Here is a 17677-nt window from a genome sequence, read left to right on the forward strand (position 1 = left end):
AGACTATATGTCCATGGAGTTCTGGGGCTGTGATGGCCACTGTCCAGTGTTTACAGGCTCACAATTGAAGCAGAGGTCATAGTGTAGGGTTGCTAATCTCCAGATGAGGCCGGAAGTTTATAATGCCATACTATAGAGATCAGTTCCCCATATGTCCTCAAAGGTATCACATCCTGTTGAACTCCCTCCCCTCCTGAGACTCTGTCCCCAAATTTCCAGGAATTTCCCAGTCCAGAGTTGGCAGTCGTATCCCTGCATATCTTGAGCAGGTTTTTTAAGCTTTTAAAATCACTTTTCAACATATATTAAAGAGTTAGAAAAAAGAAGAAATAGCAGAAAATAGCAGAAAAAAGTGGAAGTTTTTCTTCAGTATAATGGTTATTGCCGATCCATGTAGTTTTTCTTTTTCTAAATATTTTCCTTTTATTATTGCATTGTTTTGTGGAAAAAAATACCCCCCACCCCTAGATTTGTTTCTTTGCACACAAAGCCTGCTTGGCTAGTCACAGTTCATTCAGAATTCTCTCAGTCCCACCTACCTCACAAGATGTCTGAGGGGGGGAGGGGGGGGAAGAGAAAAGAGTTTGTAAGACCCTCTGATTCACAGGAGAGAAGGGGGGGGGGGTATAAATCCAAACTCCCTCTCCTCTTCTTCTTGTAGTATAAGTGGCTTTAAAAAGGGGCTTAGGCAGATTCATGAAGTATAGATTCAACAATAATTACTAGCATGATGAGTAAAAGAAGCTTCCATATATAGAGGCAGCAAACCTCTTTATATGATACTAACAGGTAATATGAGGGCCTCTTTTGTTGACCCTTCGGGAACAGTATGTTGGATTAGATGGGGTACTTTCTCGGCCTATCGGCTAAGATCAAGTATAGTACCTGATCCAGCAGGGCGCTTCTTATGTTCTTACCTTGAATATTTGCATTCAGAGTGTGACTCTTTCAATTTGGGACTAAAAACAATGGCAAGATTCCCTGTTAGGGCATCTGTTTGTCTCCCAGAAGTCATTCAAACCAAGGGTATGTGGGCTGGAATCTTTTTTTAATGGAAATATTTCAGTTCCCTTTGACAGTTAAGGAGACAACAAATAGAAATGGCTTCGTAGCTGCCTGTTATTGCTCTCTATGAGAACAACAACAGCTGCTGCAATCCTGCCCTCATTATGCATTGATGTTGACATAAATTTGTCGCCCAGGCGTAGAAGAGATGGGAGTTAATCACTCTTCCCCATTGTTCTTCTTTTACCTTTGATTATTATGTAATGCCGCTTGGTGGCAGCACAGTAACGCATTTCTTACAAACAAAAACGAAGCAAAATGGTGAGGCAAAACTACAATACCTGTAATTTAAGTTTTGGCAATGACAATTCACAAATATTGAGTTTTTAAAGGATTTTTAAATAGCATTCTTGGTTTTGCATGTTCAAAGACTGTTTTTTGGATAACGACAGAAGCTGAGTGTGAAAAGAAAAATGTGTATGGGCATGTTGGTCTGGTTCAAAACTACATTCTCCTTTGCCTGAGTAATTCAGGTGACGTTGCTGATTTGCATTTCAAGTGGCAATGCCGGAATATCAGGTGCTGAAAACTCCTTCGCTTGCCTTGCCAGTGCTGGGGTATTTACATTTAGTATATCCCAACTGGATGCTATGAGGAGCCCAACCCCCACCCAAAACTTTACTGTAAAAAAAATTGATAAGGAAACAACAGGAAATCACTGTAATTCAGAAAACAGGATTTTTCAACGGATAAGTCTGTTTACTTGAGGCTGTGACAAAAAGATTAACACATTTTTTCATGTGGTTGCTAACCTTTAACAAAATTCTAAATATAGTTATAATGTGCATTACAAAATACTTTTGTATTTACCGCAGTAAAAGCAATAGTGTTTTTGTGCTAAAATTACGGGCTTGTATCCCACCAGTCTGCTTAGCAAAGACCTAAAGATCTTTATTCCAACTTGAGCAGCACTTTCTCGAATGGAAGCATCCTAGGGTGGAGATTCTTAGGTGTCAGGAACTTCCTCCAGCCTAAGGTAAGATGCTGCCCAGTAAAAAGATAATATCTCTGTATGCTTTTTCATCTGCCCCTGGAAATAGCACAGTGAATATGTCATTCGCCTTCCTCCGTTATGCTTCTGAGGTTAAGCAAAGCCACTTTGCAAGACTAGGTTGCTAAACCCTGGGAGTTATTGTGAGGTGCAGGTAAAATGATCAACTTCTCCCTTGGCTAAACTGGGACTTTCCAACAATTTTTTCCTACCCTATGTTGACTGACTTAAGTAGTTAAAACTGAATTTGAAACTGAAACGCTTCTAGTTAGCAAGACTGATCAGTCTTCTAATGATTTTTATTTATTTACTTCATTTACATTTCTCTAGCTGTGGCTAATATCATTCACTGCTCCTCTGTTGTCCCCCACAACCCCTGTAAGGTAGTTTACAGGTAGTTAAGGGCCTGGTGTGGTGGGCCACAGTGCCTCCCTTCTGCCAACGAGCCCTCCATTGGGCTCCACGGGCATTTGTGCCACCTAAAATGTCCAAACCGCCAGTCCCAGTGTTCTGGCAGGCGAAGGCTGGGAGGAAGCTGACTAAGGTTGGATCCTCTTCTGGCCCATTCCCAGAACACACCTGACCATGCCAGTGCATCTTTTTGTGCTGGCAGGCCTAGGAACAAGTGATGGCTTCTGGATTGGACACTGTTGAGCCACACAGCACCCAGCCACCTAGGTAAGTTTTCCCTCCACTGGCGCATTTGCCCCTTGAGCTGGTGGAGTGGGCACACATGCCAGTGCAGGGGTGCACCAGCTTCAGAGGAGGATTCGCCTTCCCCCTCTGGATTGGGCTGCCCATCTGAGAGGTATGTGACTGACCCAGGGTCACCCATCCATGGTAGAGCAGTGATTCCAGATCCTAGTGCAGTGCTGTAACCACTATACACCCAGACTCATGCAAGTACATTTCCCAGTTGTCGCACTTTTCCCTTTTATGTCGGGGCAGGATGCTCCATTTATTTACAAATACAAAATAAAATGCATGTACATTATAAATACAAATGTCACAATTGAGAATGAAAAGTGAATTCAGTGGTTTTTTTAGTTGAAGTAGCAATATCATTGTTAGCTGTGAAGTTGTAGCTAGGAGTTCCACCCACAAGGGGGAGATAAACAGCATTTAACTTCATAATTTATAGGTGAATCAGCACAGATTTATTTACTTCGTTTATTTATTATTTACTGCAGATTCTGCCTCAATGGGAGTTCTTTTCTTCTTCATTTTGTCCTCACAACAGTGCTATGTGGTAGCTCAGGGGAGGGTCCAAGGTCACCCAAGGAGTATCCATTGCAGAGTGGAGATTTGAACTTGTGTCTCTGAGGTGGATTCAGTCTAGCATAAATATAACATCTTTAGTGTGTTATTAAAAGCATATTCGGGAAGAACCTCACACAGCTCTTTCCCCCAAAACGACATAAGCCTGTTTATTTCTCTCAACCCAGGTTTTTCAAAAATGGCTAAACTAGTGCTCTCCCCCGCCCCTGCCCCCAGTCCAGGTTAAGGATGTTTCCTGCCTGCTGAGCAAACACAAGGAAAGCAGGAAATGCTTTATTTACCCCGCCTAAACCTCTTACTTTTATTTTTTGCCACTTTCACCCACCATTTTGTGTTCTGCAGCAGATTCTCCATGAAGACTCCCCACGGAGCTTTCCTCTGCTTGCTGCTCACCCACGGGTGATTTTGCTGTAAAAAGTAGATGAATAAAGTTTGTGTTGCCTAGCGATCCCACGCACATGTCATTTTTCCTTTTTTGTTTTATTTTGAGGGGGATGCCTGTGAAGCTACGGTGACACAATTACAGATATTTGTATTGCCGTAGCTTTGCAGACATCTCCCTCAAAACAAAAAAGGGAAAACAACACATGCATGGGATTGCTAGGCAAAACATACTTTATTCATCTGCTTTTTACAGCGAAATCACCTGTGGATGAGCTGCAAGCAGAGGAAATCTCTGTGGCAAACCTTAACCAAATGGTGGAGGCAGGGAGAATCTCTGCAGCAGCATACAGAATGGCAACCAACAGTGAAATTGACAAGAGCTCCGTGCAGCAGGTGTGAAAAAAAAGATCTGTTGTGGCTGGCAACACTTGTGCTGTGGGAACACAAAATGCCAAAACGGATTTTTTATAATGTCCTAAAGATGTTTTTGGTTCTGGTGGATTTTCCGGGCTGTGTGTCCATGGTCTGGTGGATCTTGTTCCTATCGTTTCATCTGCATCTGTGGCTAGAATCTTCAGAGGTGTATCACAGGCCACAGCCACATAACCCTGAAAACCCACCAGAACCAGTTGAAACCGGCCGTGAAAGCCTTCGACAATACATTAAAGATGTTATATTTATGCTTTGCGGAATCCACCCTAGATCCTAGTCCAACACAATCCACTAGACCATGCTGGGTGTCTATTTCAAAAGTGGTGTATAATAACCTTCTATAGCCCTGTGGGAGCAGGTATGGCAATCCCAAGGATCCTAAGAAATGTCAGTGGGTCCAAAAATCTATGTATTTGAATGATGTTTGCTTGACCCTGTTTGTGTTATTAGCAGCCATTGTTTCAGCTGTTAACAAGTAAATTTGCAAAATGCTGTTGTGTGGCTGTGATTTGAAGCACATGCATTTCAATCCTAAATTCACTGACTTATTTTACTACAATTAGTGGTATATCCATTTGGGGCTCTTTAGCATGTTTACTGAAAAGGGGGGTATCCCATTAAATTCAGTTGATTTCCAGTCTTCAGTGCATTTCTGGACTTCCTCTTTTGCATTTTTGTTTTGGATGTTCATGGTAAACAATGCTTTGCGGTTAGCTTGATTTGTGAGTTTACTTTCTGAGATTCAGTTGAAGGGCCAAGGTTCTGTAAAACTTGTACTGTGCTAAATATTCCTGGAAAGAATTCCTCAGGGCATGGTAAATGCATGCAGAAACCCTTATCATAAATAATATTAAATATATAAACATTGCTTGCACACATGATCATTATCTTTTTGTTATGAGATACTCTAAATGTTTTTAAAGTCTGCAATAACAGCTGATTGCAGTTACGATCGGCCAGTCTGTATATAAAGAGCGCTGCCAGGACATAGCTTGTGATTCCGCAACAGTGACTCGGCTACCTTAAAGTCTTCTAGAGTTACGGAGGAATGTCTCCATTTATTGCTGTCAGTTGCAATCAGAATAGGCAAGGGAAGTTTCAGGCTATGAGAGAAATATTGCCTTAGCTACCTATAAAGGAAGAGAAGAAGAATTTGGATTTATACCCTGTATTTCTCTACCTTTAAAGAGTCTCGAAGTGGCTCAAGTCAAGTCAAGTACCTTTAATGGCATATATTCAAATAAAAGTAGACACATACGGTACAGTAACCAAACATGAATTTACAATGACCAGGCAAAAAATTGATTAAGAACGCTTTCTTATAACAATACCTAGCTATTTGCTCTAAAGCAGCACCCAGAATGTTGTTCAAAAGAAGTGTTGTCTTTTGTTGATCGGTCCAGCCTTCAGAACCGGCCAAAAGAAGTAGCAGAAGCTTTAATCTAGCTGTCTCATATAGAGGGTGGTGGAACAAAACATGATGTATAGATTCCTCACTATTTAACCTGCATACACAAAGTCTTTCATGGTGCGGGATATTTCTACCTCTTCCTTGTCTCACAGCAGAAGGTAAGCCTTTGCACCTAGCTAAAGTTAGTGCACGACGCAGCTTAGGGTCAGGAAGTAAGAACAAATATGCCCCAGGAGTCATATGACATACCTAGGAAAATTGGCGAGCAGTACTTGCTAGCCTGGGCCATGAAGCCATGATACTCAAACTCATAAAGGTTGCCTATGATTGTCTTCAACACTTCATTTGGCGGTAACAGTTAGACACAGGGCAGTCAGCTTGGCTTCAATAAGAGCCCATTAATCTGAAGTGTACAGGTGGCGATCCTTTGGCACTCAGATGTTATGGACTACAATTCCCATCAGCCCCTGCCAGCATGGGCAATTGGCCATGCTGGCAGGGGCTCATGGGAATTGTAGTCCATAACAGCTGGAGTGCCAAAGGTTCGCCACCACGGAAGTAAACTCAAAGTGGTTTCCATTCATCTTCCCTTCCTTTTCCCACTCAGGCATCTTGTGAGGTAGGTGGGGTTGAGAAAGTACTGAAGAACTGTGACTAGCCCAAGGTCACCCTGCAGGCTTCATGTGGGGGTGGGGGGGTGAAGGGGAGTGGGGAAACAGGTCTGGTTCACCATCTTAGAGTCCATAGCTTATGTGGAGAAGTGGGGAATCAAACCTGATTCTCTAGGGCTCATTCCGCACATGCAGAATAATGCACTTTCAAACTGCTTTAAGTGCTCTTTGAAGCTGTGCGGAATAGCAAAATCCACTTGCAAACAGTTGTGAAAGTGGTTTGAAAATGCATTATTTTGCGTGTGCGGAAGGGGCCTAGGTTAGAGTCCACCACTTTCAACCACTACAACACGCTGGCTTTACTGGAGAGCTTTCAGTAGGGTTTATCTCCAAGTAAGCATTTTTAGGATTGTAGTTTTACCTTAGTTTGAATAACATTAACTTGCAGAGAATGGCCAATGTAAAATGGTTTTTACACAAATGTAAAGAACAAAAATGATTTTCAGGGGAGAAGCAGCAATGGACTGTCTGCGTACATGACCACTTCCTGCTCTCTCTTTCCTCTAAATGTGTTCCCTCCCCGTAGGACTGTAGGCATAAGTTTCATGTTGCACGTGCCAATCTGGAACCCTACTGCAAGGAGGGACAAAGCTTGGGGTTGCAGCATTAATGTGGCAGGTCTGACAGGATTAAGCATTTGCCCAGTCACTGCTTCACTGAGAACTGCCTTCTCTTGGAGCTGCTTTTATGCAGAAAAACCACTTGCACTGAAAGGTATGCATTTTTCATGCTGTGTTTAGTTTTAGCCCTCAGCTTCACTGATCTCAGTGTCATTTAAGCACTTACTTGGGAGTGTGCTCCATTTAGGGTTATTTTTGGTGTATTTTGGGCTACTTAGTAAATAATTAATGATAGAAGTGCTGATCTGTGTTTGACCGGAACCGGAAGAACCATCTTCCAAGGGAAGGCTGTTGTCCTCAATGCATTTGCTTAAGGTCCAGTCCTGCTGTTCATGAGTGGAAGGAAGGAACTCAAGTATCCTCTCGTGGCTGAGTAAGAAACAGCATAGGCTAGCCTGGACTGCCCCTGCTCCATTGCCTGCTTGCCACTTAACCATGTTATCAGTGTGATGAGTGTCACCTGTATGCTGCTGAAGGGCAAGCATGGGAAGGGAACAAAGAGGCAGAACTAGTCCTGGCCAACCTTTCATCTTTCCAGCTCATTGAATGCCTAGCTTTCCAACCTGTTTGTTTTTGGCCGCGGGGAGAGCAGTCAAATGTTGTGGTTTCTCCTGCTTCAGGCAGAACCTGCAACACTGTGCAGAGACACTGCTCCAATGAAAAGAATAAAGGGCCAAGTTTGTGTTTTGTGGCATCATGCTTTGCTTGCACTGTGCATTGTGGCAGGGGCAGAGTGAGGGGGAACCAAGCCCGGGGCATGCGCGCCCCCAGTGCCCGCCCCTACCCCAGAATGCCCTCAGAACATTCCACCACACCACCTCCACGCCCCCACTGGAGTGTTGCGCCCCCGCCACGGCCCCATTGGTTCTAAGCCACTGCATTGTGGTACTGTGCACTTCTCACGTGAAGAATAAGTTTGCACTCTAGGTTGCACTCTAGTAAATGTTCTGAGAACCGTGTGCCTCTATACTGAGATGTAGCCACCTATATGCAGCTGCTGTCCAGATCGGGATCCTCAATGTGCCCAGCGGTGCCATGGCACCAAGTGTATTTTAGGAAGTCAGTGGGGCCATGTATGGCCTTTGCCCAGCAAGGCTTCTGGTTGACTATTAGAGATTTGATTGGCTGTGCATATTTTAAAAAATGTTGCTTTGGCAGCAGCTGCCACCACAGCTTACACTGTGTTACTGTATGATCTACGCCAGTGGTTCTCAACCTTCCTAATGCCGCGACCCTTTAATACAGTTCATGTTGTGGTGACCCCCAACCCTAACATTTATCCATTTTACCGATGGAGAACACTGATGCAGAGCGTCTTAGGCGACTTCTGTGAAAGGGTCATTCGACCCCCCAAAGGGGTCCCGACCCCCAGGTTGAGAACCACTGATCTACGCTGTATTACTGAAACTAAGCTGTGGCAATCATTTTGTGGCTGGCTTCGTCTCCTATGGCCGTCCTTTTGTTGCTGTGCCCACCATCCATATTGGAATTGCAAATATGCTCACAGACTCAAAAAGGTTGGGACCCCTGGTCTAGCTGCAAGTGGTCATAGGGAAGTGTTGGAGTGTGTGCCTGTAACACCTCCATTCAAAAAGCACCTCTGCCTGCTTGAACGCATGAAGCTGCCTTACTCTCAACCAGACCATTGGTTCATCCAAGTCTACAAAGATTGGCAGTGGCTCTGCAGGGTCTCTCAGGCAGAAGTTTTTCATATCGCCTGCTACCTCACCCTTTCCACTAGAGATGCTAGGGGTTGAACCTGTGGGAACTTTGCCATGTCAATTAGATGCTGAACCATTGCGCCTCAGTCCTGCTTCAGTGGAGAAAGCAGGTTCTTTCAAGTAGAACAAATGGAAAAGAATATGCATTTAGAACTTCCTGTGTACATATCATACAATGTGTGCATGCACCGCTCTGGGTTGAGACTTGTATTCTTGCTTTGCAGATGAGGATCCTGTGTTGGACTTCCCTTGGTATCATGGTGGTTAGAAACGAATCCTGTAAGGATCCATGCTGTAGCTCTAGCAAAGCACCAGTTGAACCGATGCTTGCCATGGGATTTCTGTAAGGATCCATGCTTCTGCATTCATAGGATTTCTGTAAGGATCCATGCTGTAGCCCTGTGTAGAGTGAGTTGCAGTAATCTGGTGTTAAAGTGACCATTGCATGGATCACTGTGGCAAGGTTTGGGACAAGCACATTTCCAATTATCTCACCTGGTGTAGATGATAACATGCCAGGCAAGTTACCTGTGCACCCTGAACCACCATAGCCAGGGAGGTATCAAGGAACACCCCTAAACTCCTGATTATAGATGCAGGGTTCAACTGTACTCCATTAAGAGTTGGTAACTGGCATCCTTCGCCTAAGCCTTCCCAGACCAGTCACAGGACCTCCTTCTTTGCTGGATTCAACTGGCTCTCTTTTAACCATTCCACCATGGCCTCTAAGCAGCTGGCCAGTGCAGTTGGGGCAGTATCCAGATGACTGTCCAACAGCAGATATAGCTGGGTGTCATCCGTATATTGGTGAGAATCCAAGCCAAAATTCAGCATCGACTCGGCAAGTGGCGCATATAGCTGTTAAATAATATTGGTGAGAGAATTGCCCCTTGAGGGATGCTGCACACCAAAGAATGGCAAGCAGAAGTTATCTTACCAGTTGCTACCCTCTGTTCCTGTTCCTGGAGAAATGAGTGCAGCCACTTCAAGGCTGACCCCTGGATCCCAGTGTCAGCAAGGCAGTTGGTCAAGCTGTCATGGTCAACCGAGTCGAATCCTGTTGTCAGATGGAGTAGATCTGGGCTTAAGAGCCCAGGATGCCAAAGGGTACTGGCATTAAAACTGAAAGTAACAAGCTGAGGGTAATAGGCATATTGGCATATAGGGGAGCCAGCTGTTATGTGTGAGAAGGTTGTGCGCATGCATGCACTCAACTACAAACTACTTAAAGATTGCAGTGGCACAGCACACGTGCAGTCCCATTCGTGGTGCCTCTTGTGGACTGCAAGTTCTCCCCAGAGAGGGATCCACCCAATGTTCAAAATATTGAACCTGTGTAGTGTAGTAGGTTGAGCTACTGTCCAAGAAACCTGGGTTCAGAGCCCTAGCACTGAAGGTCATTGGGTGACCTTGGGCTAGACAATGTCAGACTAACCTATTTTGCAGGAAAAAGGGGAGGAAAACAGTATGTGCCATCCTTGAAGGCAGGGTGGTTGACAACACCAACATTTCAAGCCTGATTAAAGTTTTTATGATGAAGCCATCTTGAAGTCCTGGTATAAATAAATCAGTAGCAGCAATAATAAAGGTCAGCTTGCTTAAAAATAAATGGAAGCAAACATGAGTTCCCATTACGGTTCAGGACCCATTAATTTCAGGACAGGTTCAAGAACCTCTGATTTAAGCTGTGGATCAGGCTTTGCCCTTGGCTGTTTTGCTGGCGGATGGAGCCGCGGGCTAGACTCTCATTTGGTCCTGACTGCCATCTCTTTCAATCTGATCCAATGCAAAAGGGTATCAACACCCCCACCCCCCCAAGGCTGGTCTGGTGCTGGGAAAGAAGAACCCAAACAACTAAAGCAGCTGTGAAGAAGAGGACGGGAGGGAGGGGGGGATGCTCCATCACTGCACACCCAGCGAACTGGATGGGTGCAGCTTTGGCTTTACCGCAGCGTGATGCAGTTGTACCAAATTAGGCGTTGTTGTTGTTCTTGGAGAAGACCAGCCGGCAGAAATCACAAAAAAAAACAAACCACCCCCAGCTTGGTCGGTCGTCTTCGTGTGATTTGAAGGCCGTTTGTGCTGGAAAGGCTGGCGGGACTTGGGAGGGGGTTGAAGCCGGGGGCAGCAGCGCTGTTCCCTGGGCTGGCGGGAGGAAGAAGCGCTGCCGTATCCTGCAAGGGACCGGTGTTGATGCACCAGCTCCGGCCACGCTGAAGAGAGCCCGGGCGCAGCTCGCCCGGCGGTTGCTGCCCTGGACCAAAGCGAGCCTCCCCCCGGCGATACCCTCCCTGCACTGAAAAGCAATGCAAGGGCGGGCGCTGAAGCACGAGCCGGGGACAAGCATCTCCTAAGGGTGTGTGTTTGTGTGTGTGTGTTTTTGGAGGGGGGGAGGCTACCTCACAGGAGCGGAAGGAGCGGCTCTGCGGAGACTTCATTTCCTCTCCTGACCCCCGACGTTTGCATCACTAACTGGTGACAGTCACATCTAGCCGGCAAAGTACCTGCTACTCCGGGCGGCTGGGGAGCTCCTTTGTATGCCGCAGACATGGCCAGCCAGCAGGATTCCGGCTTCTTTGAAATCAGCATCAAATATTTGCTGAAATCCTGGAGCAATAGTGAGTGAGCATTTTTTTTTTTAAATTATTATTTGCTGTTCTGGATATTGACGGTCGTCAAGGCAGCCTGGCATATTTGGTTGATCGGCTTTTGCAAGGGATGTTTTTGTGCGTGGTGGAGGTGGGGTGGGGGGTTCCCATATCCTGTCCTGTTTAGAAAAAAATAAACGAGACCCTCGGAGATTTAAACTGGTTCCTTAAGTGGAAGATAGTAATAGGATTATCCTCGTTTTTACTTGATTGAATTAGCAAATTAGGTTGCTTTGGGGATTGATCGCTACCTCCCTCTTTATCTCTGTGGAATATGATAGGGAAATTCACTCTTCTGTCCTTAGATACTTTTGCCTGACCTCACTGCTTTGTAATTCGTAGGATGACTTATTTTGTGACAGTGATTTAGCAGTAAGCCCATAATATTGCAGTTAGTTGCAAATTGGTGCTATAGGGAAAACTGTACACATCATGTTATGGTCTACTCACATTTATATAGCATAATAAAACCAGGAATGTGCATAAAGGAGTGATAGTCCGCTCAGTATTAATATTTGTATCACTCTCGTCACCCTTCTGGTATTATTCCGATGGTTTTCTTGCTTCAGTTGTGTTTTCATCGAAGGAGCTGTTTGCTTTTTCTAAACCAAATAGGAAATCTGCAGAATGTAAACAAATGAGGTCGGAGCTATCCAGTATTGCAGGGCTTGATATTGCTGATGCACCATTGTCCTCTCTAGCATCTCATTTTGGTTCAAGATTTTTTTTGGGAGGGGGTTGTTATGTAATCAGCAGATATCAAGGATGTATGTGAACTTAATCAGGCCTACCTAGACTGTCAGATCTGATTTTAAGTAATGCAAAATTTCATTTTTTAAAATGTGGCCAGGTCATGCCTCTCTTACGTCAGAAAACTGAAACAGTGTCAGATTCTACCAAATTCTGAACTGTACGCTCTCTCTGGAAAAATACAGCCACCAAATAACTCACTGCTCCTGTATCAGTAATCCAACAGCTAGCTCATACAATGGATTTAGGTTATTTTTTTTTCTGATGAGCTGTCAGTTACTGTAAAAACCAATATAATAATATCAGTGTCTTGATGTACCATGGTCTCTGTATGAATTACTTTTATAGACATTTTGTTCAGGGCATTCTGAATCACCATATAGATTGTAAAGGTTTCTCAGAATATTTTTTCTGACCATAGACATAGTGACCAAGGAATAGCCTTTTAAAACCTGCAGTTGTTTTAATTTAGCCCAGTCCCCCCCTCTCTTCTAATATGTGGTATGTGGGGGGCATAAATGAATTAATGTCTGGTTTTGGTTTTGTGAGCTCTGATAATTGATTTGAATGAGTACAGTTTTCCTGTATAACGGTAGTAATAATCTAGTGCAGTAGCAAGAGAGTGAGCTGGTCACCAGTTCAAATTTCACCTTGATCACTAGATGGCCTTCGACAAGTCACTGTCTCTAAGCCTTAGCTCCCCACTATAAAGGTAATAATACTGGTCTGCCCTTTACAGAACTGCTGTAAAGATGACTGTGGGAACACACAGAATGAACACACTTATCATAGTTTGAAAGTGCTGTATCAGTGTGTATGTATGTCAATTGCTTTCAAGTCACAGCCGACTTATGGAAATCTGACAGTTTTCAAGGCAAGAGATGAACCAAGGTGGTTTGCCATTGGCTGCCTCTGCGTTTCAACCCTGGGCACTGTTGGTGGTCTCCCATGCAAGTACTAACCAGGGCCAACCCTACCTAGCTTCTGAGATCTGGCAAGATTAAGCTAGCTTGGGCTGTCTAGGTCAGGAAGATGCTGTATCAATACCCTTATTCTTATGGTGATGTCCAAAAGGGAAACTGAAAATTGTTGGGACATTTTGTCAAAATAAATTGCTAATTCTCATTCATTTAGACAGTGGCGAAGCTACAAGGGGACAGGGGGTGCGCTGTGCACCGGGTGCACGCCTGGGGGGTGCAGAGAATTGCCCCAGGCCCCTTCCCCTTTCCCCTGCTCCCCCCGTGGCTCCCCCCTTCCCACACCTACCTTTGTTCCTTTTTCAGAACTTTTTCAGGCTGCAAAAAGCCTGTTCGCAGTAAAAACGGCCTGAGGAACTACAGTTCCCAGGAGACCTTGGGGCTCACAAGGTCTCCTGGGAAGTATAGTTCCCATCAGGCTGTTTTTACTGCGAACAGGCCTTTGCAGCCTGAAAAAGTTCTGGAAAAGGAAAGGAACTAAGGTAAGTGTCGGAAGGGGGAAAGGGAGGCACTGTGGGGGCGGGGCGGAAAATATAGTGTGCGCACCAGGCACAGTTTGGCCCAGCTACGCCTCTGCATTTAAAGTATTCTGAAGTTAGGATGCTGAATTTCATCAACATGTCCTTTTAATAGTACAGAATTTGCCTTACGTTTTACACCCTCATTGCACGTTAGTGGCATCTTTTATTGCTGTGCATCACATTGTTCTGTATCGGGTTCTACAGTTTTTCAATAAAATATGTCTGGTATCTGCTAAAACCGCAGTTAGAAGCCTCAGTTTCCTTATGCATTTTTTTTCAACGTTGGGCAAATTATCGTAGAAAAAATTATAGTGATTTCAGAGTCTGCCTTCTGTCATGCCATCATAGACAAATATATATTTGTCTAGGCTTATCAGAAAGAGACAGTGTAATCAGCATGCTTATCAGAAAGAGACAGTATAATCACTCTACTTTTATTTATTTATTTAAGTAGTTTCCTGGTTTATCTCCTTTAAATCTAAAAAAACTTTGGACTGGATCCTGTCTAGCATAACTGTGCTAAATGAAGAAGAATTTCCCAACTGCCCCTCTCTGACTCCAGCCTACTATACTTCTGAAAGCATGCCCTTGGGGGTCAGTGGGCCTTTGGAAACAGCATGGAGGGAGAAGTCTGGTGGAAATGCTGTCATTCTCCTTCCAAAGATGCATTCTGCAAGGGGAAAAGGTGATCATATCAGAGTCCAAACCTTGGCGATGAAAACACACGAAGGTGATATAAGCGAAGGATCTTAGATTTATTTTTAAGGGTTTCAGAAATGATTATGGTGTGGTGTAATTTGGATGACAGTTGTCTGAAAAGCTGTTGATGAGTTTTCTGAGTCTTAAACAGGAACCTGCTTTTATGGTAATGCCTACCTGAGTTTCGTGCACCACTATTACTATTGTTGATTGCAAAATGAGAGGAACAAAGTGGGCAGGTTGAGACCTTTACTTGGAGCAGCTTTCTTTTCATCTTTGGTCTGCTTTCTTTAGGTGCTTGCTTTAATTTATTGCTGCTGAAGGGGTAGCCTTTGATTCACCATGGTGGGAACAGAGGTGTGGGGGGAGGGCAAGGTGAGGAGAACAATAGCTCTGTCAGTTTGGTTGGGAAGAGGTGCTGTGTAGTAGCCACAGCTTAGATCCCTGGAAAAAATGTGTAAAAAAAGCTTGGGTGTCCAATTTGTGATCTAAGAACTTCTTAGAATGTGATACTGCTACTCAGCTATCACGCTTACTGTCTCGGCGTGGCTGGCATCCAACTAATCATTCACCTGGAACACAGCCTGTTACCTTTCCATATGGTAGGTTTCTGCGCAACCATTCTTATGTGTTATATTTTTGGGACAACCAGCAGGGTATTTAGTATCACAATAATTATGAGACTAGTCCACTTGGTTCTTTTTTGCAGTATACAAGTCTGCATAAAAATTAAGTAAAATGCTGAAGATCTTTTTGAAGGCAAACGCTGATGAACACACGGAACTAAAATGCGACTTGCATGCTCCACCTCCTCTGCTTCAAATTCGAAGGGGTGCTTGCTAGACAAGGGGTACTTCGATTCTCTCAGGAGTCATGGAAATGTTTTTCAGTCAAGGCATATAATTTTGGACCCATTTAATCAGCTGATTGAATAAGTAATACAGTGGTAGATCTCAGTTAACTCTGAGGCTACAATTCACTAGTTCAGCACCTTTGAATGTTCCGTCATTAAGGTTCTAGATCATGTTTACCAATTGATTTCCTTAGGCCTACTCTTGAAATAAAAGTGGAAATACACAAATAGGCCGTTCATGTACACATATGTTTACAACGTTAATACTTATAGCAAAACTTGAATAAAATATTGAAAATTTTCATTTTGAAACCATTCCTTATATATAGCCAAGGGTGGAGAAGCAAGCATTTCTCCGTGCAATGGGCTTTGCTGGGACTGTAGTGCCCCTCCCCCACTCCTGGGGCAACGCTTGCCACCCATCTGTCTGTGGCTTGGGGGTGGGAGAGGTCAGGAAGGTTGGAAGGTGTGGCTTGGGGTGGGGGAGAGTTGGAAGGTGAGTATTGGGGTGGGGGAGTGTGAAAAGATGAGGTTTAAGGTGGGCTGAGGGCAGGGGCGTAACGAGGCAGCCCTGGGCAAACTGTAGCCCTGGGCAAAACCTGAGTTGGATGCCCCCACCCCCCCATGGGCGGCCACTCCACCACAACCAAATTTTTTTTGCACCAGGACATTGGTGCCTGCAGGGGGTGCATTTTTAGACATATCAGCACCAAAATTTCAGTATATCATCAGGAGACTGTCCTTATGCTACTCCCCTAGTTTGGTGAGGTTTGGTTCAAGGAGTCCAAAGTTATGGACTCCCAAAGGGGGTGCCCCATCCCCCATTGTTTCCAATGGGAGCTAAAAGGAGATGGGGGCTACAGTTTTGAGGGTCCATAACTTTGGCCCCCCTGAACCAAACTGCACCAAACCTGGGGGTATCATTAGGGCAGTTTCCTGATGGGACCCTGAAAGTTTTGAGACTGTGTCTTCTAAAATCCCCCCCCCCACACCCTTCAACCTCCATGGACAGCAATACAGAAAAGTCAATGCAGAACAAAGATTCTTGGGCAAATTTCTGGGGTGTGCCTGCAGGGGGCGCATTTTTGGATGTATCAGCACCAAAATGTCAGGGTAATCTGGAAACTGTCCTGATGGAACCCCCAAAGTTTGGTGCAGTTTGGTTTAGGGGGTCCAAAGTTATGGACCCTCAAAGGGGGTACCCCATCCAACATTCTTTCCTAAGGAGATGGGGGCTACCCTTTTGAGGATCCATAACTTTGGACCCCATGAACCAAACTGCACCTAACCTTGGGGGTGCCATCATGACAGTCTCCAGATGATACCCTGAAATTTTGGTGATGATATATCCAAGAATGCCCTCCTTGCAAGAACATCCCGAAATTTGCCCAAGAATCTTTGTTCTGCACTGAGTTTTCTGCATTGCTGTCCATGGGGGTTGCAGGCTGGGGGGGCACATTTCTGAAGGCACAGTCTCAAAGCATTCAGGGTCCCATCAGGAGACTGCCCTAATGATACCCCCCAAGTTTGGTGCAGTTTGGTTCAGGGGGGCCAAAGTTATGGACCCTCAAAACTGTAGCCCCCATCTCCTATTAGCTCCCACTGGAAACAATGGGGGACGGGGCACCCCCTTTGGGAGTCCATAACTTTGGACTCCCTGAACCGAACCTCACCAAACTTTGGGGGTAGCATAAGGACAGTCTCCTGATGATACGCTGAAAATTTGGTGCCGCTAGCCTAAAAACTGCGCCCCCTGCAGGCCAAAAATGGAAAACCACTAAAATACCCAAAAACGAACCCAGCATTTTGATGCCCCCCACAAGGTGATGCCCTGGGCAGCTGCCCACCTTGCCCAATGGGCATTACGCCAGTGGATGAGGGGGAAATGGGGATGCTTGGGGTGGGGAAGCTAGGAGGGGATCTCTGGGCCCACAGAGCAGCAGGCATCAAGGCACCGCTAATCTACTGGGCAGGGGCAAGCTGTTGAGGTGTAGGGGTGATGTGTGAGGGCTTCTAGGGCCTGGGCAGCAGGGCGGAGGTGGGGGGGCCTCTATAGGCTTGGAGAAATGTTGCCCACCAGTGCCAATTGGTGGAGGTTCATTGTGGTGACATTCAATCCCTTAGCCATTTATTGGTTCATTTTTGCAAGTGACTATATATTCTGTTACTATACATTATACATTCAGTGCATTCTCAGTTTAATCATTTTGATGATCAATATTCTAAACAAGATTCCTTATAAGTATATCTTAGTTCTACAAATGTAGTAGCTATTATGAACGGATGTGCAGAGTTTAGATCAGTTGGTTGGGAAATCAGGTGACCGATTCCCTGGATAAATACAGAAAGCATGTAGAGCAAGGGTATTGAACTCAGTCGTTACAAGGGCTGGATATCACATACATGTGACTTGGTAGGGCCAGGCCCTGTGGGGAGGGCCTCAGTTGGCCCCAGAACAGCACTGGGGGAATACCTTAGGCCACAGGTGTCAAACTCGCGGCCCTCCAGATGTTACGGACTACAGTTCCCATCATCCCCTGCCAGCGTGATCTGGAGGGATGTGAATTTGACACCTATGCCTTAGGCCTACTCTTGAAATAAAAGTGGAAATACACAAATAGGCCGTGGGGTGGCTCGCCAGGCCATATCAGGAGCA

General features: G+C 45.1%; 1 protein-coding gene across 9 annotated transcripts in view; it reads left to right on the top strand.

Annotated features, from left to right (window-relative positions):
- FRY (FRY microtubule binding protein) overlaps positions 1 to 17677 on the top strand; it is a 267714-nt gene that overhangs the window by 63843 nt on the left and 186194 nt on the right. Inside the window, exon 1 of one of the 9 annotated variants that reach the window (XM_048492648.1) lies at positions 11018 to 11191. The exons of 7 other annotated variants lie outside the window; for them this stretch is intronic. In XM_048492648.1, the coding sequence (XP_048348605.1) occupies positions 11122 to 11191 (70 nt within the window). In that variant the 5' untranslated portion in view covers positions 11018 to 11121. Of the gene's footprint in view, positions 1 to 11017; positions 11192 to 17677 lie in introns of those variants that run through there. One more of the 9 variants, XM_048492646.1, reaches the window with a different exon arrangement.

The sequence above is a fragment of the Sphaerodactylus townsendi genome, linkage group LG04 (genome assembly GCF_021028975.2).
Source record: "Sphaerodactylus townsendi isolate TG3544 linkage group LG04, MPM_Stown_v2.3, whole genome shotgun sequence".
NCBI lineage: Eukaryota > Metazoa > Chordata > Lepidosauria > Squamata > Sphaerodactylidae > Sphaerodactylus > Sphaerodactylus townsendi.